We start from the raw sequence: 27447 nt of genomic DNA on the forward strand, positions 1-27447 counted from the left end.
GCACCGACAGGACAAGAAAACAAGTGAAACCTTTCAAAAAACAAACTTTTTATTGACATAAGACAATAGGGCAAATAGGGCATAAAGTAAATAAATCAGTTTTAGTGTGCATAATGAAATGATAAAAATAAACCCTGGGGAAGGAAAAATGACAAACAAACTGGATGTGGGTGTTCCTGCCTGCTGATCCTGAATAAAGATTTTTTAATGGCTAAATTAGCTACATAACGAAAATGTAGAACAGCTGTAACATGAGCTAATATCAATGAGTGTTACCATATAAGTCAACAAGTATGTGTGAAAAAGTAATGCAAGAATAAATAAAGAAGATAAAAGAGTGATAATGTCTAAATAGAGATGCACAGGGAATTGGTGAAATATAAGTTAATTAGGAATAAATTTAGGTGATTATTACGAGGACAAGGTAGTTTTAATAAATATTTAAACAATTTAAATAAAATTCAATGGAGAAAAGTCAGTAGGCTCTGGATAATTACCTAACAGGTCAACCAGTCTGCGATTTTCTATTATATGTAATAGTTATAGAACATTTTACAGACAAGAAAACAGTCAATTGTGGTGAACTGTGCAGCATTTGGATACTCCAACCGGTCTGAGAGGGGCTTCCCAATGTACCCAGAATGGAGGAAGAGGTGGCTTGTAATGGTGGGTAGGAAGGATTTTAATATAGCTGCACAAATAAGCAACAATAAGAAACTGTGTAAGGTATGTTACATCTACAGAGCTGACAGAACAATACCTTTTTATTAATTTTTTTAATACGTTTCCACTAACCTAAGTCATATGGAACATAAAATTCTATGAATCTATGTATAACAATGCACTTGATCAGTACACTGAAATAAATAATATAAGACCGTGACCACACTTTATTCGAAATAAACAAGAAAGCTGGGAGGCCATGGGGTAAAAGGACAATATCTATAACATACAAAGACAAAATACATTTAAACAAAAACTTATCACATTGAACAGACACAATTATTTTGCTGCAGGACGTCTGACAGAATGTACATGCATTTTCGTTACTTTTAAGACCGATATTGCATCGACTTCCCACTGAAAATGAATGAAATGCATTGTCTGATCCAGTGTTTGGAACTATTGAACGTCTACAGCAGGGGTAGCCAACGTTGGTCCTCGAGGGCACCAATCCAGCAGGTTTTCCAGATTTCCGTGCCCCAACACACCTGACTTAAACTAATGAGTCATTGTGGAGATCCTTATAGGCTGTTGGATCCATTTAATTTGAGTCAGGTGTGCTGGAGCAGGGAAATCTAGAAAACCTGCCGGATTGGTGCCCTCGAGGACCAACGTTGGCTACCCCTGGTCTACAGTAACCCAGAAGTGCTCCGCCACTTTTTGTACAGGGGAGTCAATGAGAGTGTCGCGACTCTGAGTATATCGACGGTTCTGTTCCAGACTTGACTGCACCTCTACTATGCAGACGGCTATGTGGAGGTACTCCCTTGTGATTGGTCAGTTTGGGATCATGTGTTGCCAGATATCTGGAACTTTGCTGAATTTGTGTGGTAACCACCGTTTTTAAAAACAATACCCAGTGGATCAAGTTGATGAGACGCTAATCAAATTATTTCTTTGTTTTCTTCCACAAGTTAATAAAGACACTGACCACAGTGGACGCCATTGTTGTTTTAAAACAGAAAATATGTACCAAACTGAAGTGAACCATCAAAAGAACACCGACCTTGTGTTGGCTGATACCACACTTGCTGCCGCCTTCAGATTAACTTCAGGAGAAACTTCAACACGGCACCAAAACGGCATGTACCCCTACGGTCTAATGCAAGAGCAAACTCACCGCACGCATACACCGCACTAGTATAAATCCGCCTTCATACAATATGTTGTTTAGCTAAATGTAACATAGATGTCGGAGTCCAATTGTGACGGTTGCAATGATGCTTTTGATGAGGATAGGAGGGAGAAAAGAACTGAACTGTTAATAAATAATTTTAGGGGTCTGTGTGAATGTCGGTCTATATAATTGATGAGCTTTGATGTTTTCTTAGCCAATACACTGTATGTGTGTGTATGTGTGTTTTGAGATCACATGCATGCAGTATATGCGTAGCGGTGTCCTGATTGAGTGTATGACCACTGGCCTGACTTTTTGTCCCAGTCCAGCCCTGTTGTCTCCATAATGCAATTACACCATCGAAGACAAGAAATTCAACACAATCCACCTGCTAGCTGAAAAATATTCAGTACTTCATGTTATGTCTTTAACTGAGAAGACAGTCAGTGTAAATAGTAGAGGTGGAAGTCTCTGGGCACCTCACAAGTTGATTCAATTTAAATCTGATTCAAAGGACTATGATGTGATAATAAAATGATTATCTGTGTATCTTGATGCATTTTTTTTTCACTGGGTGACAACGTAAAGCTTTTTGTTCTATAAATTAGCATCTAATATCTTACATAAATAAAAACTAAAGAACTGTTGGAACCGAGCAGTTTCATTTTTTGTAATTCTACAATCATTACTTTACCAGTTCACATTCAGACATTTTCCTCCTCTCCTTGTAGATATTATTTAGACACAGCTGTTATGAGCCTGAGAGGCCCACAAACACAAAGACTTTGATTGATGCCTTATTATTAATCCTGCTGTGTCCTGAATATTTGTCAGCACTGATCTCATACTGTATTTGGCTTCATTCTTCTATTTTTCTCATCAAGAAACTAAGAGAATAGTTTATTTTTTATAAACACATACTTTTAAAATTTAGTTAATTTTAATTTTAGTTTAATGTTGGTTGTGTTTTCACTCTGAAACGAAAGCAGCAGATTCAGACCAAACAGCACATCCATCACAATTTCAACCCTTTAAGCCCTAAAGTTGCAAAAAGTGTGACACGCGACAGGCCAGAGACCAACCCGGACAACCAAAGTAAAAGAAGGCTGGAGTATTTGCAAGCTGTGAAAGCTGCAGTAACCACAACAGTTGCAGTTGTGGTGTGAGGCAGAGAAAGAGGACGCAGGTGTTTTCCTGTAACACATACAGTCACTGGTGAGGAAATCAGTAAGCTCTTTGAACCCTAACCCCTTTCAAAAATGTTTCAAGGTCTTCTGAGACACATTTTGGACAATACAGATTAGTTAGCCATAACCGGCTCATTCAGGTCTGTCTTTCAAGTGACCTTTGAATATATGTGTATTCCAATAAAGAGGGGTTATGCTGCCCACGTCTCATTTGAGTCTTGCGTTACAATGTTTGTGTGCTTGTGGAAGAAGGTCAGCAGAGAGGATATGGTTACTGTATGTCTTTTTATCTGGTTCACAGGTACCAAAAAAGAACATAGAAATGAATCAATGGATCAATGGTTCAGTTCAGTTTATTTTCCATTTGCAGTATATAAAAAAAAAACAAATTGGAAAACAGTTGCAAAGAGCTCAAGTGTACTGTCAACATTTAAACAGACAAAACATTCAAAACACAAGCATAAAAAAAATACAACACATGGACACATCCTAAAACATATAAATACTAAGAAACAATAAAAACACTGTATAAATAAATAGCAGTTAAAGAGGTAACTAAAACAGTAAGGTGCATGTCTTAGGTATTTCAAAGTGCATTGTTCAAAGTCATGACAACTTGTGGAAAAAAACTTTTAGTATGACGTGATGTGGTGCATTTAATTGCGCAATATCGTTTTCCTGAGGACAGGAGGTTGAACAGGGTGGTCAGAGGGATTGTTGATGATCTGCAAAGCTCTTGTAAAAGTCCTCCAGGACTGGTAGGTCACAGCCTATTGTCGTGTTAGCAGAGCGATCCACTCTGTTTAAAGTTTTCTTTTCTTTCACAGTGAGAGTACCAAACCACACAGTGACAGAGCTGGTAAGAAAACTTTTAATACCACACTGAAAAAAGTTTAAAAGAAATTTTTTTTTTTGATTGAATTCCCTTAATTTTTGTAAGAAGAAGAGACGCTGGCGAGCCTTTTTAACAATGTTACTAGTGTGTGGTATTTCACTTTCTTTCTTTTTAGTATGACATGTAGGTTTTATTTTGTGTATGTAATTTTATCACCAGTCAGCCGTTTCACAGTGTTAGCTTGAAGCGTTTTTTTTTTTTTATGTAAAGTCGGGTGGTGAGGGGGTTTGTCCATCCGTGCCTGTGTGCCGGATCCTCCTTTTCTTTATTGATAGAGTTATCGCTGTTTGCTGGTGAGACAGAGCTGGTGAGTCACGTAAAAGTTGTTAAATATATGGTTGTTTCCACAAAATGTGTAAGCGGTATGCTGCCCTCCAAGTGTACATGGTGCTAATATTGTGTTCTGTTGTTTGTGTCATTATAGTTGTTTACCTGAAAGCGACACGGTTACAAAGGGATGCTAGTTGCTATTAGCAAGTAGCTCCTACTGGTTGCAATAAACGTGAGTGATAAAGTAACCTGGCGTTTGAGTGAGACACTGTTTCACCAGTTAAACACACCCTTTACGGTGGGAGTTATTGGACTAAAGGTAGTTAGCCTGATAAAACCGTACAACTAGTGTTTGACTGCCAGCTCAGATTTGTGGAGAGAGTGACACCCAAAAACTTACATCTATCAACCATTCGTACCTCAGAATTATAAATGACAACAGCCATGTTGTTCTTACACCGACTAAAATCAATAACCAGTTCACAGGTTTTAGAAGTGTTCAGAACAAGGTTGTTTTCTTCACTCCAGCAAACAACATTTTCTACCTCTGCTCTGCAATGAGATTCATCATTTGACCTGATCAGACCGACAACAGTGGTGTCGTCTGCATACTTGACAATCAGATTGTTAGGATGAGTAGCAGCACAGTCATATGTGTACAAAGTGAAACGCAAAGGACTTAAAATACAAACTTGTGGGGAGCCTGTGCTTACAGAGTTCATCAGAGACACAACCATTAACTTTGACCTTCTGTGGTCTGCAAGTTAAAAAGTTTAAAATCCATTTGCAAATGGCATCACCAAGTCCAAGAGTTTTCAGTTTGTGAATGAGCTTCACAGGAACCAGAGAGTTAAAAGCAGAACTGTAGTCTAAAAAAAACATCCTTGCATGAGATTTTCCTTTATTGGATAAAGGAAAATCTCATGCAAGGATGCTTCCCAGCCGGCAGCTTGCCTTGTTGATTGATAGTGAGTGCCCAATCGGAAGCTGCCCTCCCTTATCCAGGATTGGTCAACATGCTTCCTGGATCTCAATCGGCTGGCCAATGACGACGCCAGTGCTCCTATGTAGCAGCCTCATCCACTTCATTCGAGGCAGCTGTGGACAGTGGGACTCAGCTGGCCAGACTGAGAGTCAATTGTGTGAAGTTCCCCTGTGTGGGTTACATGTTGAATTCTGGTACAAGTAGTAGTTTGTTTGGTGGTTGGGACTGACGTATCTTTTCCCTGTTTGAGGTGAAGTAACTTTTTGTTTGTAATAGAAGTTTGGATTTCATTTTTGGTATTCTGCCTTAGAGCGAGTAATCTGTTTTTGGGACACTTTTAGTTTGTTTGTTGTTTTTGAATTGGAAATCACCTTATTTGTGACTATAGTTGACACAAGATGGACGTGTTTGTTTGAGAACCCGTTTGTGTTAACTAATAAATTCTATCTTTTTATTTAAATCTGGTATTCAACTTTGTGTTCTGTTCTTTCACCCCTGGTCATATGAGGATGTAACATTCATATACAGAGTTCAGAAATTGTGTCTTCAACGCCCCTGTTTTGTCTATAAGCAAACTAGAGTGGATCCACAGACACAGGAACCTGTCCTTTAATATAGTCCAACCCAGTCGCTCAAAGGTTTTCATTAAAACAAAAGTTAAGGCCACTGGCCAATAGTCATTAAGACATGTCACAGGTGTCTTCTTAGGCACTGGCATTATGACAGACATTTTAAAACTAAGTGGAACAGCGCAGTAGCTGAGTAACATGTTACACAGGTGAGTTAAAACAGGAGCAAGCTGCTCTGAATACAGTCTGCAAACACAACCGGGAACTTTCCTCACCTTGGTCCTGGACAGGACTCTCATTACATCCTGCTGACTGACAATTAAATCACTCTCCTCACAACAAAGAGAGAAGAGGACAGCAGACTCCTTATTCCCAGTTTCAAATGCTCCATTTCCAGGAGGTGATAGTGTTCACTCCCATCCACGTGCTGTGGGTTGTCCTCTTTAAATATCCTTCTATCCTGTCTCCATAGGACCGCTTTGCGGCTTTGATAGACCGCTCCAAAGAATATCTGGCCTGCTTATAGGCAGCAGCATCACCAGATTTAAAAGTTACAGCTTTGGAGAGTCTCTGTGTACATGAAACGTCCACTGAAAGCAGGTGGCTCAGGAAAATCCATTGCTTTGACGACGGTGTCATCCCAGAGTCCACCATACACTTAAGTCCTTTCCCTCCAATGTTTAGTTTGTAAAATGGAAATGTTTCATAAACTTGCTGAGAGTATTTTATTAAGTACTGGCCAGAGGAGCATTCTTCTGCTCTAAATATTTCATTGTTTGTATCAATGTAAATGTATCAGAGTTAGAAGCAGGCAATTGTTCGTTGCCAGAGCATGTGTGTGTATGTGTGTGCTTGTGTCCAGCTGCTTGGTCTGCAGTCGCATGGTGTTCCACAGGTTAGCAGGGAGGATCAGCATAGTGTTCTGTTCTGTGGTGGTAATAAGCCAGGTGGCATAATCGATTTAAAAAAAAAACAAAAAAAGAAGCATCTGCAAGGTTAGTGGTGGCAGATTGCTGTCTCTGTAATCTGGCAGATGTTTGGGCAGTCTCATCAATAACCTCTCTGAACACCACCCCTGGTCTGCAGGATAGAAGAGGGAAGGCCCAAAGCAATGTGGTCTGTCCGTCTTTCTCTCAAATCTAAGTGAACTTGGAGAATGGAGTTTTATTGGATGATCAGTCATCTCAAATGATCAGCTGATGAATCCCACATCTAAACCCAGTTCTGCTAAAAAAGAGTGTTATTGGAGACTTGAAACACAACAATCGCTTCTTTGTTGTCATTAGACATGTTGGTTAAGCCACAGAACAGCACTTCTTAACACAAGGGCATCAAGAAAAGACAGATTAAATGAAGGTCAGCTCTAGGAATGCATAAATGAGGGGGCAAGCAGAAATGTGAAGGAGGCTTTTAGAAACAAAGTTTCAGCACAGCTAAAAACTGAATTAGAAACATTAAGAAACGACGGGTAAACAGAAACTATGAAGACCCAGTTTGCTTTTTTTGTTGCTAGTGTTCTTTCCTGCTGTTCTCTCATTTCAGACATATTCAGAAAGCAATGCATAGCAAGGAAATGAATGTACTCATGAGATCAGCAAGATAGTCCAACACATGGCAGTAAACACTTTCATAATTACAAGAATTGCCAACAATTGCCTGAATATTTTGTGAACAGTGCTCTCTCGACTGTCTTGATTCCTTCACACTTCCTATGAAGAAACTAAGTTCATTTTTGTACAGAACAGGGTATGGCCGGGTGGGGGGAGGGTATGCACTTTGTTTGTATGTGGGTGAGTTTGTGTGTGATTGTGCCTTTTTACTTTTTGTTATCTTCTGTGATGTGTGAAGGCTTTAAAATTTTGTTTTTAATATGCTTAATTTGTTTTTATTGTGTACAGCACTTTGTGCTACTTTGTGCATGAAAAGTGCTCTATAAATAAAATATGATTTGATTTAAATATACATATATAATATAATACTTTGATTGCACCATCATACTGCTTTCACACTGACGAACTCCACTAATTTGTGGTTGTTTATCTCCACTTCTCAGAAAACTGTGGGTAAATGTGTCCAGAGAAAAAAAACATGTTTTATTTTAAACTTGCATCGTTTCTACAGGCCAGGATGGAAACTTTGTGGTTTTATTCTGCAACATAGATGCTCTCTTTAAACTAATTATGCATAATCTGCACATCGACTGATAAGATTTTTATCTTAATTTGGTGCCGTGGGCAAACGTAAGCTTTTGATAGGTTAATTACCAAACTCCTCCTTCAGCTCTTTGTGTATTAATGAACTTGTCAGCTGAGGAGAAACAGACTTTTGAAAGACATCATTAATCCGCTGAAAAAGGTGAGGACTTCATTTTTATGGACTCTTTTTCAGATGATAAAAAACTTCTCTCATTTAATACAAAAAAGGGTTTCTTAACATTATTCACTGAAATGTTGAGTTGGGCTTATTTCTGTTTATTGATGTGGAAATACAACAAAAATGCTGCATGGGTAATCAAGCATGTTGTTGATCATAAATAAATACTCACCTCACTTTATAAGCTAGCTGTTGGCAGTTTTGTTCCAATCTTAATCAAAGTAAGTATTTTCCCTGATGTTGAGCAGGTATCGTATGATTGAACTTTTACCAACCGGCTGTCAGTTGCAACCAGGTTTTTTAACCCCAGAGTTTTTTTTCACCCTGTACTGAAGCTACTTATTTCTAACACTACTTACCTTTCATTGATACAAAACACCCCCAGTCTAGAAATTTTGTCATCTGCATGTGTTTCAGCCATTCACTTGACTCACTGACATCTTTTTATTTACGATAATGCTCAAACTGTATGTTAACTGTAGGTTTATATATGTATTTTCTCATATAATTTATTTTAATTTTAATTATTTCAATTATTTCAATTGAGATATTGTCCTGCAATTCCATCAGTTTTATTATTTTAACACACACACACAGAAAATCAGAAAGAATAAATTTATTCTAATGTAACAATGCTAATAAAGTAAATATATCATAAATAAGATTTATATATATATATATATATATATATATGGAAGATGTGGAAGATATCATGTATTTGTTTTTATAGTAAACTCAGGACAAGACTTACCTCTCCTCCCTCAGCTCAGGGTTAACAAACTCTTAGTTTCAACATAAGCTTCTTTCTGGAAAAAGCCCCTAAATTTCAGAACACTTGAGCTACGCACAACAAGAAAAAGGTTTTTGTATTTCAGTTTTTCGGGGTTAAATTCTGGACCAGTTTGTAGGGGACACTCAGGGAATGTCCAAATTTAAACCTTTTTTTTTTTTTTTAAATTACAAAGGGATATTTGTACAAGGTACAGAAATGAAGAGTGTATTTGATTATCTATACAAGTATATACAACTTCTACTTGGACTACTTAGAAAAAAAGGGAAGAGTGGAGTAGAGTGGGAACTTGTTAAAAACCAGAATTCATTTGAGGAGGAGGAGGGCAGATAGAAGACATTTTCTGATACCTTCTAAGTCCCCACCAGCAGCAACAGGAAGTGAGTTGACTGGTTAATAAATGAGTGTGGTGTGTTACAAGCTGTAAAGTGAACAGAGCATCTGAACATAGCATGATGATCACTAGCTGAGATTCTCCATGGACGTTTTATGTAGTTGAAATAAAACCCTTGTACTTTATCTGGTTGTAAATTATGTGGTTGCAGCCTTTTATGTGTTGCACACAGTGTGTGTGAATAACGACTCAGTGTGTTGTCTTTGCGGGTTTTATTGTGGTCGGCTGTTGCAAGAAGACATGAGCACAAGCATCCGCAATTTTCAGCAGCCGACACAGCGCTGAACTAACGCCAGGAGAGCTCAGAGACACGCCCTCCAGTGGTCAAATAGAGCAATTACATTTACTGTTCAAAGTCTGTGTGAGAACATAACATAAAAATAAATAACCAAGTGTGTAGCTTGTGTCCAACCTCTATACTCTCACATATGCTTGTTTTAAATATGTTTGATGTCTGAGATTTTTCTTCACATCTCCATATAAAGTGTGTGTTTGTGTTTCTTTTAATATGGTGATGATGGTGTTTATTTAATGCATGAAATATTTGATGTTGAACTGTTGGAACCGAGCAGTTTCATTTTGTGTAATCTCCAATCATTACCTTACCAGTTCACATTCAGATATTTGGTATTGATAGTTTAATTTTCCTCCTCTCCTTGTAGATATTATTTAGAAACAGCTGTTATGTGCCTGAGAGGCCCACAAACACAAAGACTTTGATGCCTTATCATTAAACTTGTCTTCAAAAACAGCAGAGGGCGCTGCTGCGACATATGTCAACACAGAGTGATGAAGACCACATGGACTTTTAATAGTTGACTATTCATCCTTTCCTTCTTTCTTAATATTAAAGTTATTCCTACATTGGGCAGATTGAGAAAGATGCTGCTGTTCTTGAATGCATCACAGCTGTGGTGTGTATGAAGCAGCAGTATCCCTACTTTTGCTTTTTATTTATTTGTTTATTAATTCTTTAATGATTTGGTCAGTGTGTGTATTTTAAGTGTGTGTGTGTGTTTTACAGTTTCCTCTGCTGTAAATTGGTTAATTGGTAGTTGATGTTGAAGTTGCATACTATAAATGAAGTGTTGCATTAGTGTCGTATTCAGAATTGTGTAATTCTGTATGATGGCAGATCACACATGTAATGGAAAGAAGTTAAATGGGCAGCCTGCATGTTTGATCATAATAGCCTCCATACCTTGAGCCATTCTACAAGCAGCTCTCCAGGGATCCCATTTCTTCTTTTTAATTAATGTTTTTAACCGGCATCGCGAGAAAGTAAAAGTGGTGCAGTGAATGTAAATTTACATCCACAAAATGTAAAAGCGTTTCATTCAATATAATATTGTTTTGCATTTCCCAGCCACCGTAGTTTTTGACAGAACACACGTTTATCTGGATCTTATGTCAAATAGAGGCCCCTGACAACATTACATTATGCTGTCATTCCACCTTTTAAAGATTTTGTGCCTTTTTGAAATAGAAAAAACCTGAAGCACTGTTACTTATCTGACATGGAAACACTTACATGAGTGGTATTACCCTCCTGCCACCTGTAGAATCTCCTCCTAAAGCACAATGGGTCCCTGCTCCGATTATGTGAGCAGAGTCTTACCCTTACTGAGGTGCTGGTGGACAGCATTTAATGAGGAAACAGCAGCTTACACACCTGATCAGAACATGAATTGTGCTTCAACTGTTTCACCTGCTAAAGTCACATAGGAGGCAGATTCCTGCTGTATCCTGACTGTTGTCTACATTCAACCTTTATATTATTTTTCATTTAAATGCTGTCACTTACTTCTGCTACTTCTTCATACTGGGTGTACTCTAAGTTAACACCTTTTGTTTGTGGTCAAGCATGTCCTGTTTGCTAGTTGCTATGTCAAAAAACTGTTTGTAGACTTGTTAAAACATGTTTTAATTTTATCTTGTGTCATTCCTTCAAAGCAGCATGAAAATTCTATGTGGTTTTCTTTGTCACGAACACCAAGTGATTATGCATATTGATCATACGAGTCCCGAATAACCAGTCATGAGTTCTTTAAACTAATTATGCATTAATGTACATCAAGCAAGACTAGAATTACTTCTTAATTTGGTATTATGTGGACAGCGTAGCCTGTTGATAGGTTAGTTAGAAAACACCTCCTACATTTCATTGTGTATTAAAGGACATGCAAACTGAAGGGAAACATTTCTGGAGAACTTTGTTTAAAAATCCATACGACCGACTGAACACAGAAGACTTTCTTCTTCATTTGAATCCTGTTTTTCAAAAGATTTAAACCTGATTCAGGTAAAAACCCATTTTTATGTTGTCTTCAATATTTAGCGAAGTTGAATTTTATTTCTTGAATTAGAAATATAACATTATCATTTAGGTTTATTTATGTTTACTGTTGTTGTCTTTGTCCTTTCAGCTCCATTTTTCAGGGCTGTAGGCTGAACTGCTGTGGGTGAACCAGCCAACTAACCAGTGTAAATATTTTTACTGATTTATGTCAATAGAAAAAGCATCCATGATTTTAACATTAAACAAAAAATAAACTTTTCTTAATTTCAACCTTCATTTAATCTATTTACTCCAAATCAGCTATTTTATTGATGAACTTCTTGTTTCTTGATTTTTTGTGTTTCCACTGGTTTTATTGGAAAGAACTTTAGTTAACTTCCTGGGTGTGCTGGGTGGTTGTTCATCTCAAGCTCGGGTCCTCTACCAGAATCCTGGGAGCTGGAGGATCCTACGCAGTATCTTAGCTACGTTACACACAGATTTCGTACCCAGGTCGACCAGGTACAGACCTGACCAGGAAAAACTAATGGACAAGAATTTTCTGTAGGATATAAATTCAGAGATCTCAGCTAACATTTAGGTGTTAACAGCCATCTCCAGCCTGCCGTATAATTATCACCCATTTGTTTGCAGATCACTCCGATGATGATAATGATGAAGCACGTGTCCCATAAAACAAAGAGAAATGTAATCATGCAAAAGTTGAGAGTAGAAGCAATGAAAGAACAACCTCTGATTAATGAGAATTACTAGATGCACTTCAGTTGACAGATGATTGAACTGTGTTCATGGTGTGTGTGGTTACAGAGGGACTTGAACCACTGCAGGTGAACCAAACAACCACTCCTCAGTCACACAGAAAAATCTGGTAAGTGACTTCACTTGGAAATGTCATTACATGTGCTTGGTAAGCCGTAGAGCAGCATTTCTACTCTGATTTAAACATTTAACAAGTACGAGCAGACTGGACTGGAGCTGTCATGAAGGCATCAAGGAAAAGCAGACACAATATCTGGAATATGTTTTTATTATAGAGCTAAAAGATTTAGAAACAAAATAACAGCAGCAACAACTTTGTAAATTAAACATTTTACAGATTTAGCAAAATCAGATTCTTCTATATTTAATTTTATCTTTATAATAACATTTAATGCAGCTTCCATAGCAGTTTCTCAGTTTAACTGTAGGCTGAAATTCTGCAGTAATTTAAACTTATTCATTCCCCCTCATCTGTATCATTGAGATATCCAGAAAACTACAACCAGCTAACAGAAGAAGAGTTTAAAGATAGCAAGTTACTTAAGAGTCACATCTAAAAACACACAAATGAAGAGTAACATGTAAAGAATTTCCTCTTCTGGATGTGGCTACAGCATTTATAAAACTGATCACAGCTCGGCGCGATACTTTCTTAATTATACACCTGATGTACGCATCTCAGATTTTGAGATGGAAGGAGACCGCTTCTGTAATTCAGATTATTTTAAACATGTTCTAAACCCCCCCCCCTCAAAAAAAGAATATATATATAAAAATAATAAAAAAAAATCAACTAAAGATTAAAGAAGTGTTGGAAAAAGCAAAACCTTTGACATTACACTGTCTGTATGTAAAACAACTTTGTTTTTTGACTGCATTTTTTACTTTCTTCACTGAAGTTTGTCACCAGTTGGTCAGACAAGTTGGTTATGAAGCTCAATAATAGTGAGTTCCTATCCATCCATTCCATCCATCTATCCATTTCAAGAAATAACAGTTTGTCTGTTTTTATGCTTCAGTTTCATACGTGTAACTCAAATACAGCCTTAATAAACAGGTTTTTAATTTCATCCTTAAAACCAGCTTTGCTGAGTCATGTTTTCATGACCTTTCAGCTGTAACAGCTGTCCGTTACACCATTACAGTGATAATATGACACGTGATAATGACAAAATATCCTTATTCACGACAGCTAGACTCAGTCACATCCAAACTTCCAAACTTCATAACAGACCAGATCTCAGATAACGTGTTGATGTTAATACACCCTACATTTTAAACCAGAAAACATCTAGAAATAACTACAATACCTGTAGATTCTTAATTTAGTGTTGTGTGCAAAAATCAGAGATTGTAGAAACGCTAGTTTGAAAACTCCTTCAGTTCTTTAGGTATAAATTCACATGTAGAAGTAGAAGTAGAAACCTGGTCAAGCATGATAGCTGTTGTTTGTGTTTTGGCCGAAGGTAACTCACCAAAAGCATGAACAATAAATAAAGTTATTCACATGTTGTAGATTTTATAATGAAGGAGCAGAGTTTAGCATTAAATCCTGAAATTTCACCAGAGCTGTTGCAGAGGTACACTACTGCATGTGTATCTTAGCCACGCCCCTTTCCCCTTGGTCATATTCCTTATCATGAAAGAATTAATATAACTGCTAAAATTCTGGTCTGAGTCCAGGACAACTCCCAGATTTCTGGCTCGGTTGTTAGTTTTTAACATTGCTGTTTGAAGCTGAGAACTGACTTTTAATCTTTCTTCTTCAGCTCCAAAAACTATTATTTTAGTTTTGTCTTCATTTAACTGAAAGAAGTTCTGACACATCCGATCTTTAATTTGATCGATGCAGTTGATCAAAGTATGGAAGTGTAAAACAGTTTAAATTATGTCATGCCTTTAGTCTGGACTCTAACATAATGTGACCCTCACATAGCCAGGATCACAGAGCTCATCATTTCTGTTAGCTATCAGAATGTGTGACTTTACTGGACCTGCATTAAAATGAAATTAGACCTCAATAAAAGTGTTTTCAAGACTTTGCTCATCTTCTAAGACGTACATGCAGAGAAATGTGTGCATGATTTTATTGAAACACCAGGTCATATCTTTGTAATTGTGTTTACCGAACGTTTTTTGTTTTAGTACAGGTGTTTTAATTGGAATGTGAAGTTGCTTAGTCCTTGGTAAAAGTGTTTCGGCATTGTACTTTTGTTTTGTAAATGTAAATATGGTTTCTATGATGTAAATTTGCATCGGGAGAATGTAAAAGTGTTTCACTCGATGTAATATTGTTTTGCATTTCCCAGCCACCGTAGTTTTTGACAGAACACACGTTTATCTGGATCTTATGTCAAATAGAGGCCCATGACAACATTACATTATGCTTTCATTCCACCTTATAAGATTTTATGCCTTTTTGAAATAGAAAAAAACCTGAAGCACTGTTACTTATCTGACATGGAAGCACTTACATGAGTGGTATTATCCTCCTGCCACCTGTAGAATCTCCTCCTAAAGCACAATGGGTCCCTGTTCCGATTATGTGAGCAGAGCCTTACCCTTACTGAGGCGCTGGTGGACAGCATTTAATGAGGAAACAGCAGCTTACACACCTGATCAGCACATGAATTGTACTTCAACTGTTTCACCTGCTAGAGTCACATAGGAGGCAGATTCCTGCTGTATCCTGACTGTTGTCTACATTCAACCTTTATATTATTTTTCATTTAAATGCTGTCACTTACTTCTGCTACTTCTTCATACTGGGTGTACTCTAAGTTAACACCTTTTGTTTGTGGTCAAGCATGTCCTGTTTGCTAGTTGCTATGTCAGAAAACTGTAGACTTCTCAAAACACTTTTTATTTTTAGCTTTTATGGTTCCGTCAAAGCCGTAAAATAATAATGTGTTTTTCTATGCTATGAAGAACACTGCCTACATTTCATTGTGTATTAAAGGATATGCAAACTGAAGGGAAAAATTTCCCAAAAACTCCCAAAAATCCATATGACCGACTGAACACAGATCTCATGTATGGCGGTGGAGGTGAGGACCCAATTGCAGACAGTCAGGGCCAGACCAAAACAGGCCACAGGACAAGGTTTCTGGCGGACGAGCAGGCTTGGACCGGAGCTCCGGATGGGCCGGCTGGATCTCCGGAGGCTGAGCAGGCTGGATTGCAGGCTGGATCTCCGGAGGCTGAGCAGGCTGGATCGCAGGCTGGATCGCAGGCTGGATCGCAGGCTGGATCGCAGGCTGGATCGCAGGCTGGATCTCTGGAGGCTGAGCCGGCTGGATCTCTGCAGGCAGAGCAGACGGATCTCCTGCAGGCTGAATCTCTGAAAGGCAGACTGACTGGGACTGACTTTCCGGAGGGCTCAACAGGCACCATAACGCGATGAGCCCTGGAACCAGAGAACATAGCATAGTCAAATTGTCAACCTCAGGCAGCGAAGTAGGAGCGATCTACTAGGCACCGGGGAACAGAAGAGGAAGAGGAGCGTCTTGAACAGGGACCTACTCACGAACAGGACCAGAAGAGGGAGAGGAGAGTCTTGACCAGGGACCTCCTCAGGAACAGGGATCAGAGGAGGGAGAGGAGCGTCTTGACCGGAGACCCCCTCAGGGACAGGAACCAGAAGAGAGGCGTCACAACCGTTGACCCCCTCAGGAACAGGGACCAGAAGAGAGTTGTCACAACCGGAGACCCCCTCAGGGACAGGAACCAGAAGAGAGGCGTCACAACCGGTGACCCCCTCAGGAACAGGGACATGAAGAGACGGGCAGGACCTGGGCGCCGGCGTGGGATGCCAAAGAGCTGGGCAGGACCTCGGGGCTGGCGTCAGATGCTGAAGAACTGGAGTAGGCCTGGGAGCCGGCGTGGGGTGCTGAGGCACAGGAGCTGGAGGCGACACTGGAGACGTGGGCCTGGGACCTGGTGGTGACGGTGTCCAGTGAGGTCGTCTACAGCCTTGTCTCCTTCTACCTCCCGTCGCAGTTCGTGCAGACCCATGTGGTGTGGGTCTGCCTGGCGGTGTCCAGATCGCCAGTCTGGACCCCCAGAATGGGAATCTCTCAGGTGAATCCTCCATCTGAGAAGTCCGCCACTCAAGCCAGCTCACCATTTCAGCCTCATCTGAATGAGACCAGTCCATGTCAGGGGAACCACCCATCGGGACATCCCTTTCCTGTCATGAATGGCGGGCGTCGGAGGAGGTGAGGACCCAATTGCAGGCAGGAGGCAGAATTGGTGCAGGTAAAAAGGGTTTATTTCCAAAACATAAACCAGAGGGAACAGGTATCCATGAATGGTGATGAAATAATGATGAGGATTCGACCAGGAACAACAGAAAACCAGGGGTACTTATACACTGAGGGAATAACAAGACACAGGTGAAGTGGATGACTAATCAGACCAGGTGAACTAACGAGGCAGGAACAGAAAACCACAGAACACAAGGGAAAAAACTAACTAAACATAACCAGAAACCCAAAAAACACCAGCATAGAGTCCACCGTTGTCATGGTTCACGCTTCTTCACAGCTCCGACTTCCGTATGACCTTATTTGGAACACCATCACCAGCAGCTGTTTGGACAGCGCAGCTGGAAGACATCAGCCTCATCACACCTCCCGCATATAAGCTCCAGACCGACATCCAGTCATCGCTGGATTATACTACTCACTGTGGTAACCAGTCGAGCCCAAGGTCTAATCTCTAACGTGGTGAAACCGAAAGCTTACCTGTGTTTATTCTCTCTCCCTCAAGCATCCGACCTGGACCTCGCCTGCCGTACCAAGAATCCTGTCTGCCCGCTCCAGCCCGTCCTCCAAGCGAACTCGCCATAACCATCAGTACATTTGACAATGAAAGTGTTCTCTGACTTTTCACCGTGCTCTCTTCTCCTTGGATCCTCACACACCAGCCGTGACAGAATAATCCAGCCAAAAACATGGATCCAACGGAACGCGCCGCATCAGCCGCTACGACGTCCGACTCGGCTGACGGATTACATCACGCAGTGGCGGCACAGGGAGTTCTACTGGGTCAACACTCACAGGCTCTCCGGACTTTAGGTGAGGGACAACACGAAGTACGGAAACAATTGGATGAAATCACCCGGGCTTTGACAAGTTTGTTTAATCAACTTTCTCAGTCTTCTGCTCAGTCTTCCGCTTCCGCAGCCGCACCATCCGCCGCTGTGTCATCTCCGCTCCCTCCTGTACGCGAAGTACACATTCCGGGTCCTAGGCCTTTTGCCGGAGAGTTGGGAAAGGGCAGAGGTTTTTTGCTTCAGTGTACGATAATCTTCGATCAGAAACCACTCACCTACTCCACCGATCGTTCCAAGGTATCGTACATCATTGGATTACTCACTTCTCGAGCGTTAACCTGGGCAGAGGCATATCTGGAAACCACGCCCCTACATACTCTCTCTCTCCGGACCTTCACGACGGATCTATTGAAGGTATTTGACGGCCCTGTTCGGGGGCGCGAGGCAGCCAAACGTCTGATTAGCCTCCGACAGGGTTCCCTGAGTGTAGCGGAATATTCTGTAATGTTTAGGACATTGGCCGCCGATGCTGGGTGGAATTCAGCTGCACTTATGGATCATTTCTTGCATAGCTTAACAGAACCCCTGAAAGACGAGCTTGCAACTCAGGACCTCCCGGAGAACCTGGACGACCTGATTGACCTGGCCACTCGTTTGGATAATCGCCTCCGGGAAAGACACCGAGAACGTCGCGGTGTTTGGTCAGCTCCGTCACCATGGGCGGCGTCGCCACCTCCTCTTGAGCCTCCTCCGGTTACCCCTTCCACTTCAGCCGTTGAACCAATGCAGGTGGGTCGTGCACATCTAACCCCTGCAGAACGACAGAAACGGCTGGAAGCGGGAGAATGCCTGTATTGTGGTGATGTGGGACATTTCCGGATTTCCTGTCCCGTTCGGCCAAAAGATCGGGCCCGTCAGTTCAGGTCGGGATTCTGACGGGCCAGACCCTGACCAAAAACCAGATTCCGGCTACGATATCCTTTTCCGACCAGACCCTCCAAATCCCGGCGTTGATTGACTCTGGGGCTGAAGACAGTTTTTTGGACGCACGGTTGGCTGAAGAAGCCCAGATACCCCTGGTTCCATTATCCCAACCCATAACGGCCAAAGCCCTGGATGGTCGAATTCTCGCTCAGGTAACGCACACCACTGTTCCTGTAAAATTGAAACTGTCTGGTAATCACTCTGAACTAATCGAGTTCAAGCTCATTTCAGCTCCTGACTCCCCGCTGGTTCTCGGTCATCCCTGGCTCTAGCTCCACAACCCTCAACTCAATTGGGTCACCCGGACCATTTCAGGATGGAGCGAGGAGTGTCATCGGTCGTGTTTACGGTCAGCCTTGCCGCCTACAGACACGGATAACCCACAAACCGAGGCTCCGGATCTGTCATTAGTCCCAGAAACATATCATGACCTGGCAGAAGTTTTCAGTAAACTTAAAGCCTCCTCTCTACCACCCCACAGGCCCTACGACTGTGCAATTGACCTCTTGCCTGGCTCCTCGCTTCCTACCAGTCGACTGTTTAACATCTCCAGACCAGAACGGGACACTATGGAAAAATACATTCAGGAGTCTCTTGCCGCAGGTATCATCAGACATTCTTCTTCTCCGTTGGCTGCAGGTTTTTTCTTCGTCACCAAGAAGGATAAATCCCTGCGGCCCTGCATCGATTATCGGGGTCTGAACAAAATCACCATCCGTAATAAATACCCTCTTCCCTTGATCGACTCAGCCTTCGATGCATTATTGGACTCGACCGTTTTCACTAAACTGGACCTCCGAAATGCATATTATCTGGTTCGTGTGAGAGACGGTGATGAATGGAAAACCGCATTCAATACCCCTCTGGGTCACTTCGAGTACCTCGTCATGCCTTTCGGACTCACTAATGCCCCAGCTACATTTCAAGCCCTTGTTAACGACGTCCTCCGTGACTTTCTCTGCCGTTTTGTATTTGTATACCTTGACGACATATTGATTTATTCCAAGTCCCTGTCTGAACACAAAAATCATGTCCGCCTGGTGCTTCATCGACTCCTCGAGAACAAACTATACGTCAAGGCCGAGAAATGTCAGTTTCACTCCGATACCATCAGTTTTCTGGGCTATGTGTTCGCGAGCGGGCAGATGAAGACGGACCCGGCAAAAGTTCAGACGGTTCTGGCCTGGCCCACACCTGATTCTGTTAAGTCTCTGCAACGTTTTTTGGGTTTCGCCAACTTTTATCGCTGGTTTGTAAAGAACTTCAGCATGGTGGCTGCCCCGCTCACAAAGTTGACCTCCCCCAAGACGCCTTTCCTCTGGTCAGTGGACGCTGACTCCGCCTTCAATGACTTAAAGGCTCGTTTCGCCTCAGCCCCGGTTCTCACTCAGCCAGATCCATCCCGGCAGTTTGTGGTTGAGGTGGACGCCTCCGATACCGGGGTGGGGGCGGTCTTGTTTCAGCGGTCTGCACAATCGGGTGAATTGCACCCGTGCGCCTTTTTTTCCCGTCGCCTGTCCCCGGCAGAACACAACTATGATGTGGGTGAACGTGAGCTGCTGGCGGTGAAGCTAGCTTTGGAGGAATGGCGTCACTGGCTGGAGGGAGCAGCTCAGTCCTTCATTGTGTGGACCGATCATCGCAACCTGGAATACATCCAGTCGGCCAAGCGGCTGAACTCCCGACAAGCCAGGTGGGCGTTATTCTTTGGCCGGTTTAATTTCTCTTTGACCTACAGGCCTGGAACCAAGAATGTGAAGCCGGACGCCCTTTCACGCCAGTTCAGCTCGGAGGGCCCATCCACGGAACCGGATACCATCTTGCCTGCATCCTGTGTGGTGGCCGCCGTCACATGGGAAGTGGAGCAGAACGTTCGGGAGGCCCAACGACTTCATCCTGACCCAGGTACCAGTCCGCCGAACAGACTGTTTGTCCCCGATGTTGTCCGCTCACAGGTGCTTCAGTGGGGGCATTCATCCCGGGTGGCCTGTCACTCTGGCCGGGCACGCACGGTAGCCTTCATCAGACGGCGTTTTTGGTGGCCCACCTTGGAGAAGGACGTTCGGGAGTTCGTGGCCGCCTGTCCGGTCTGTGCTCGGAGTAAATCCACGTCTCAAGCTCCTGCGGGACTCCTGCGTCCGCTCCCCGTTCCGGGTAGGCCCTGGTCGCACATCGCTTTGGACTTCGTCACTGGTCTCCCACCTTCCCGAGGTAATACCACCATACTGACAGTAATCGACAGGTTCTCCAAGGCCGCTCATTTTGTTGCCCTGCCCAAGCTGCCGTCGGCCTTGGAGACTGCGGATATCATGTCTAATCATGTTTTCCGGCTTCATGGCATCCCTGCTGACTTCGTCTCGGACCGTGGGCCTCAGTTCGTGTCCCATGTCTGGAAGGCGTTCTGCACTGAACTGGGGGCTTCTGTGAGTCTGAGTTCCGGTTTCCATCCACAGACCAACGGTCAGGCTGAGCGCCTTAATCAGGAACTGGAATCCGCCCTGCGCTGTGTGGCTGCTGACAACCCCTCCGCCTGGAGTAGCCACCTGTGCTGGGTGGAATATGCTCATAATTCTCATGTCTCCTCTGCCACTGGTCTCTCTCCTTTCGAGGTGTCCCTGGGCTACCAACCTCCGCTCTTCCCGGATCAAGAGGCGGAACTCACTGTCCCCGCCGTCCAGCTGCATCTGAGCCGGTGTCGCCGGCTGTGGAGGTCGGCTAGGACGGCCCTGGTTCGGGCTGCTGACAGGAACCGCCGGGGTGCTGACAGGTGCCGGGTGCCCGTGCCTCCATACCGTCCTGGGCAGCGGGTCTGGTTGTCCTCCCAGCACATCCTTCTGCGAACGGACTCCCGGAAGCTGTCCCCTAGATACCTTGGCCCCTTTGAGGTTCTGGAAGTGCGGCATCCGGCTGTCGTCAAGCTGCGGCTGCCCTCTGCTATGCGCATTCACCCTGTCTTCCATGTTTCCCAGTTGAAGCCTGTTTCCTCCAGTCCGTTGGTCCCTCCTTCCGGACCCCCTCCGCCAGCCCGGGTCGTTGACGGTGGTCCTGCCTTTTCTGTCCGTCGTCTCCTGGATGTTCGTCGCTGGGGTTGTGGTCTGCAGTATCTGGTGGACTGGGAGGGGTATGGTCCGGAGGAACGTTCCTGGGTTCCCCGTTCCTTCATCCTGGACCGCGACCTCGTCCGGGATTTTCATCGCCGCCGGCCTGGTGGGTCGCCTGGGGGCTCCCCTTGAGGGGGGGGCACTGTCATGGTTCACGCTTCTTCACAGCTCCGACTTCCGTATGACCTTATTTGGAACCAAATAAATAAACCAGGCCAAAACAAGACAGGCCCCACGACAGAGTTCAGTGGGGACCACCTGGAGGTGGAACAGACGGCAGGACCCGGTCAGGAGGCCGGCCGGGGGGCCGGACGGACCAGGGCAGAACCTCCGGCGGACGACCCGGAGGCTGAGCAGACAGCAGGATTAGATCAGGAGGCTGGCCGGGGGGCCGGATGGACTGGGGCAGACCCTCCGGAGGGTGACCCGGAGGTCGTGAAGACCTGGACCTGACCTCTGGACAGGCAGGCCGGATCTCTGGGGGCGGAGAGGCAGACTGGGTCTCTGGCAGGCAGGCAGGCTGGGTCGCCGGCTGCGGACGGGCAGACAGGATCTCTGACAGGCAGGCAGGCCGGGTCGCCGGCGGCGGACGGGCAGACAGGATCTCTGACAGGCAGGCAGGCCGGGTCGCCGGAGGCGAACGGGCAGGTTGGGTCTCTGACGGCGGACGGGCAGGCTGGGTCTCTGGCGGCGGACGGGCAGGCTGGGTCTCTGGCAGGCAGGCAGGTTGGATCTCTGGCGGTGGCGGACGGGCAGACTGGATCTCTGGCGGTGGCGGACAGGCAGACTGGATCTCTGGACGGGCAGACTGGATCTCTGGGTCGGGCACCAGTAGCGGGTAAGGGGCGTCTCGGCCTGAGACCCCCTCGGGAACAGGAACTCGAGCAGGGCGAGGAACGTCTCGACCGGAGACCCCCTCAGGAACAGGAACTCGAGCAGGGTGAGGAGCGTCTCGACCGGAGACACCCTCAGGAACAGGAACTCGAGCAGGGTGAGGAGCGTCTCGACCGGAGACCCCCTCGGGAACAGGAACTCGAGCAGGGTGAGGAGCGTCTCGACCTGAGACCCCCTCAGGAACAGGAACCCGAGCTGTGGATAATAAAGGTGCCGACACAGGGGAAGAAGACCTGGACACTGTCGTGGGACGCTGCAGAGCAGGGCAGCACCTCGGAGCCGGCGTCGGACGCTGCGGAGCAGGATAGGACCTCGGAGAAGGCGTGAGATGCGGTAGCGCAGGACAGGACCTTGGAGCAGGTGTGAGATGCGGCGGCGCAGGGCTGGACCTCAGAGCAGGCGTGAGATGCGGTGGCGCCGGACAGGACCTTGGAGCAGGTGTGAGATGCAGCGGTGGACCTTGGAGCAGGAGTGGGATTCTGAGGCACTGGAACTGGAGGCGAAGCTGTAGGCGTGAGCCTGGGAGCTGGTGGCGGCAACTGTGACAGTGCCGCTGATGGCGTCACCCGAGACGTGGACCGAGGAGCTGGTGTCGACCTCCGGGACGATGCCTGCCCCAGTGGCCTGGGGCTTATCGCCAATCCAGTCCCCCAGAAAGGCGACCACTCGGGACAGTCCAACGGCTCTGGCTCCGTGTCCAGTCCCAGAAGAAGTCCCACCAGTTCTCTCGATGTCATGATCTCGAGGGGCTGCCGCCCCCGGTGCCTGGACGTCCTCCTCCTCCTGGACTTTGTAGGAGGAGGGTCAGGAAACCACGGGTCTGGGTCCACCACAGTCGGGAGGCTTTAAGCTGCCTCACGGCTGAAGTATTCAAGTAAAGTCATCATACCGCCTGCTGGGTCCATTTGTGGTCGGATCCTACTGTCATGAATGGCGGGCGTCGGAGGAGGTGAGGACCCAATTGCAGGCAGGAGGCAGAATTGGTGCAGGTAAAAAGGGTTTATTTCCAAAACATAAACCAGAGGGAACAGGTATCCATGAAATGGTGATGAAATAATGATGAGGATCCGACCAGGAACAACAGAAAACCAGGGGTACTTATACACTGAGGGAATAACAAGACACAGGTGAAGTGGATGACTAATCAGACCAGGTGAACTAACGAGGCAGGAACAGAAAACCACAGAACACAAGGGAAAAAACTAACTAAACATAACCAGAAACCCAAAAAACACCAGCATAAAGTCCATAATCGTGACACTTTCCCATAGCCATCTCTCCAGTACTGCAGATGGAATGTAGGGAGGGCCCGCTTGGTCGGTGCTGAGCTGGTCTTTTCTGCCTGCTGGGTCCATTTCTGGTCAGATCCTACTGTCACGTGTGGTGGTGGAGGTAAGGAACCAATTGCAGGCAGTCAGGGCAGGAGGCAGAATCGGTGCAGGTGAAAGGTTTATTTCCCAAAACTCAAGACAGGGAAACAGGGGATAATCCATACAACATGTACCACATATGACCACATAAGAGGATCTGACCAGGAGTGACTGAAAACCAAGAACATATTTACATGGAGGGAGTAATGGCGAACAGGTGAAGTGGATGAGTAATTAGACCAGGTGTTCTAACGAGGCAGAAACAGAAACCACAGAGCACACAAGGAAAAAACTAACACAAACCAAAAACCCTAATCATGATCTCAAAACAGAAACTAATGACAAAAACCAGAACCACAACCCAAAACTTCAACCAGAAAATGACAAACATGACCCCCACACAGCCCATGATCGTGACAACAGAAAACTTTCTTCTTCTTTTTGACTTCTGTTTTTCAACAGATTTTTACTTGATTCAGGTAAAAATCCATTTTAACGTTATTGTCTTGAATGTTTAGTGAAGATGATTTTTATTTCTTAAATTGGACTGATAACATTATCATTTATGTTTATTGCAAATCCTGTTGTTGCCTTTGTCCTTTATTAATTTGCTAGTGAAACAGCTGTAAAATCTCCTAGTCACCAGACAGCCATGCACACATCTATAAACATAGAATAGGTTCAGATATCTAGTGAGAGTAAAGCAACAAAAGGAAGCAAGGGTACATAACTGGTGCTGTGGAGATGTTGGAGACACAGGTTGAATGATTAGGGGCCATGAATGTGATGAGAGAAATTATAAACAGGTTCTGAGCTACAAATCAAATAAAATAGCTGACAGGTAGTAGAAAGGATTTATTTTCAGATATGCAGGGGCGGGTCTAGAAAAGTTTTGATGAGGGGGCAGGCAGGTTGGCATAGTTTTTAGCGTCTTGATTTCATGTCATATTGAACTGATTATTACAAGTAAAGTGATCATCTAATGTTAAAAAAGTGAAGATAAACCCAAATGAATATTGGCTCTTTCTGTTAATACAATACAGTAACTGCATGCATCTGATTAACTATATACATATATATATATATATATGTGTGTGTGTGTGTGCGTGTGTGTGTGTGTCGGTGTGTGTATTACGGCTGTCAAAAATAATGCAGAAACAGCTGTAACTAATTTAGGTAATTAATTACATTAATAGGATCAAGATTAATCATTTGAAGAAGTGATTTACTAATATTACTACTGTAATATTTGTTATTATTAATAATGTATTCATCTGTTATTATTTTTTTTAATGATTTTTATCATTATTGTCTTTATTATCATGATTAATGATATTATCATTGGACATTTATTTACAGTTTAGAGATTATTTTAATTAGTTTACAGTCCTACCTACAATTTAACCAGTTTTAATATTTTAGTTTCTAGTTGTTTTACTTGATTTTAATTTAATCTGCAGCTAAAACCATTTGTTGCTGCATAAATTATCATCATTATTAATAATACTACTATCATTATATGAATATTAATGATGTTTTAAAGCAGCACTACTGAACTTGAGCATCTTTGCAGTTTGGTGCCCTCTAAAAAAAGCTAATTCAGCGTGAGTCTTGCATCCTGTCTCTTCTCTGAGCTCTCTCCAGCCAGTAAAAGTCAGACCACTGTTGACTCTGTTGACATGTGCATTTTTTTTAAATTTTGCTTATTATTCCTCCCTTCTGTAATGCTTCTAATGTTTTATGTAAAGCACTTTGAATTGTAATGTACACGAAATGTATGTAACAAATACAGAAGCACAGTCTTAAGGTCATAAACTTATGTAGAGTTGCTGTAAAGCGAAGCCAAAGAACAGACTTGAACTACTTGAGAAAGGCCAACTCTTTCTTAAGAAACCAGAATAACTCCAATTGCTATACAACATTTCACTCTTTTCTTCATCTGTCAGCAGGATTGAGGGTCAGAACAAACATGGCCAACCCAACTCCCACTAACAGCATTCTGCCTGCCAACGAAAGCTCTACCTCACAAGATGAATGTACCCACACATCGCTTCATGTCCCGCTAGCGGTGGTCTACTCTGTGATCTTTATTCTGGGTTTTCCTGGAAACATGGTGGCTCTGTGGGTCTTCCTTGCGGTTAAAAAGAAGAAGAACTCCATTCACGTGTTTCTCATCAACCTCGTTTTTGCCGACCTGCTGCTGGTTATTTTTCTACCATTTCGGATTTTCTATCACACCCATAATGGCACCTGGAATATGCATCCTACCCTGTGTACAATAGTAGGCATCCTCTTCTACACAAACATGTATATCAGCATCATCCTGCTGGGACTGATTAGCGTGAATCGCTACTTGAAGATCAGTTGCAGCGTAGGGATGCAGCGACGGCTTTTTTCCCCAAACTCAACCCGTATTGTCTGTGCTGTTGTCTGGTTTGGTGTCTCAGCTTTGATGTTCTCTGCCTACATGTGGAAACTGTCAGGCCCAGATAATAGGTAAACATCTAACCTTCCATTTTCTGTGTGTTGCTGTTAAATGAGACAATGTCATTAAATGTTTTGGTGTTTTCAGGTGTTTCCACTACAAGAAGCTCCTAGATGCAAAGTGGAGAGCCTACATCAACATGCTTGGGCTGGTTATCTTCTGGATTGTATTCATAGCTCTGATGGTATCTTATGGCAAGATCGCCCTGAAGCTCCTGAAGAAATCAAAAGAGAGACCAGAAATGCCCAACGCACCTCACTACGCTCGAAGCGCCAAGAAGTCCTTCTTCATCCTTTTCATCTTCACCTTCTGTTTTGTCCCCTATCACATGTTCAGAATCTTCTACATTGTGACACAGATCACAGAAAGCTCCTGTTTCTTGATTTACTTGGCAGACATAACCAACAATGTTGCGTTGTTATTTACTGCTTCCAACAGCTGCCTGGACCCCATCATATATTTCCTGTTATCCTCCTCAGTGAGAAAGGAGATGCTGCACATAGTGAAACGAGTGTTTTGTGTGCAAAATGTTGCCATCAGTGAGAGCACCACCTCCTATGAGAACCATGAGATAAGATTAGAAGAGTACCATTAAACATGTTAATACACGTTTGTCGCTGAATGCATTATTATGTTAATGTTGATTTATGTGATGGTCAAGTCACATTTGACAATAGATTTAATAAGTGTAACCAGCACAATAATTTCAAACATTATTGGAGGGAAATATTCATCTCAGCCAACAAGCTAGCATTTATTAGCCTCTATATTTCTTACTGCTAACCGTCCTTAAAATTCACTTTTGTAAAGTTAAATGATTAGCTTGTTACGGCTTCCTTTCATCTATTAAAGCCAGCAGTGTGGTAGCATGTAATGTCCTAGCAGTATGGACTTAAAGTCAAAGACATAATGCAGACAACACCGAAGATCCCCTTCAGACAGGATTATGTCTCTCAGCTGCATTTCAATGGTTTGTATTTAAAAGTCCAAATCTGCACCGTCTCTATTACGCTGGATTTTTTTTTTTTTAAAAACACGATCATGCTTAGTTTATGTTCTTCCCTTATTGTCTTGTTTTTATTTTAAATTATGCTTCATATATTCTTATGTTTTTAATGTCTTTGTAAAATCCTTTGAATCACCATGTTGTTGAATTGTGCTGTAAAAATAAAGTTGCTTTGCTTTGAATGTAAAAG

At 43.4% G+C, this 27447-nt stretch overlaps 1 protein-coding gene and 1 long non-coding RNA gene across 2 annotated transcripts in view; both read left to right on the plus strand.

The window, feature by feature from the left end:
* Positions 1–27243, plus strand: part of LOC121635679 (probable G-protein coupled receptor 34) — a 32798-nt gene extending 5555 nt beyond the window's left edge. Inside the window, exons 2-3 of the mRNA XM_041978963.1 lie at positions 25716–26262; positions 26339–27243. Coding sequence (XP_041834897.1) covers positions 25736–26262; positions 26339–26846 — 1035 coding nt within the window. The 5' untranslated portion in view covers positions 25716–25735 and the 3' untranslated portion in view covers positions 26847–27243. The remainder of the gene's footprint in view (positions 1–25715; positions 26263–26338) is intronic.
* Positions 11314–13115, plus strand: LOC121635684. The gene is made up of 3 exons (XR_006009510.1): positions 11314–11605; positions 11730–11787; positions 12410–13115. It is a non-coding gene; the product is annotated as an uncharacterized LOC121635684 (long non-coding RNA).
* Positions 27244–27447: the final 204 nt, after the last annotated feature.

The sequence above is a fragment of the Melanotaenia boesemani genome, chromosome 24, assembly GCF_017639745.1.
Source record: "Melanotaenia boesemani isolate fMelBoe1 chromosome 24, fMelBoe1.pri, whole genome shotgun sequence".
In the NCBI taxonomy this organism is placed as follows: Eukaryota; Metazoa; Chordata; class Actinopteri; order Atheriniformes; family Melanotaeniidae; genus Melanotaenia; species Melanotaenia boesemani.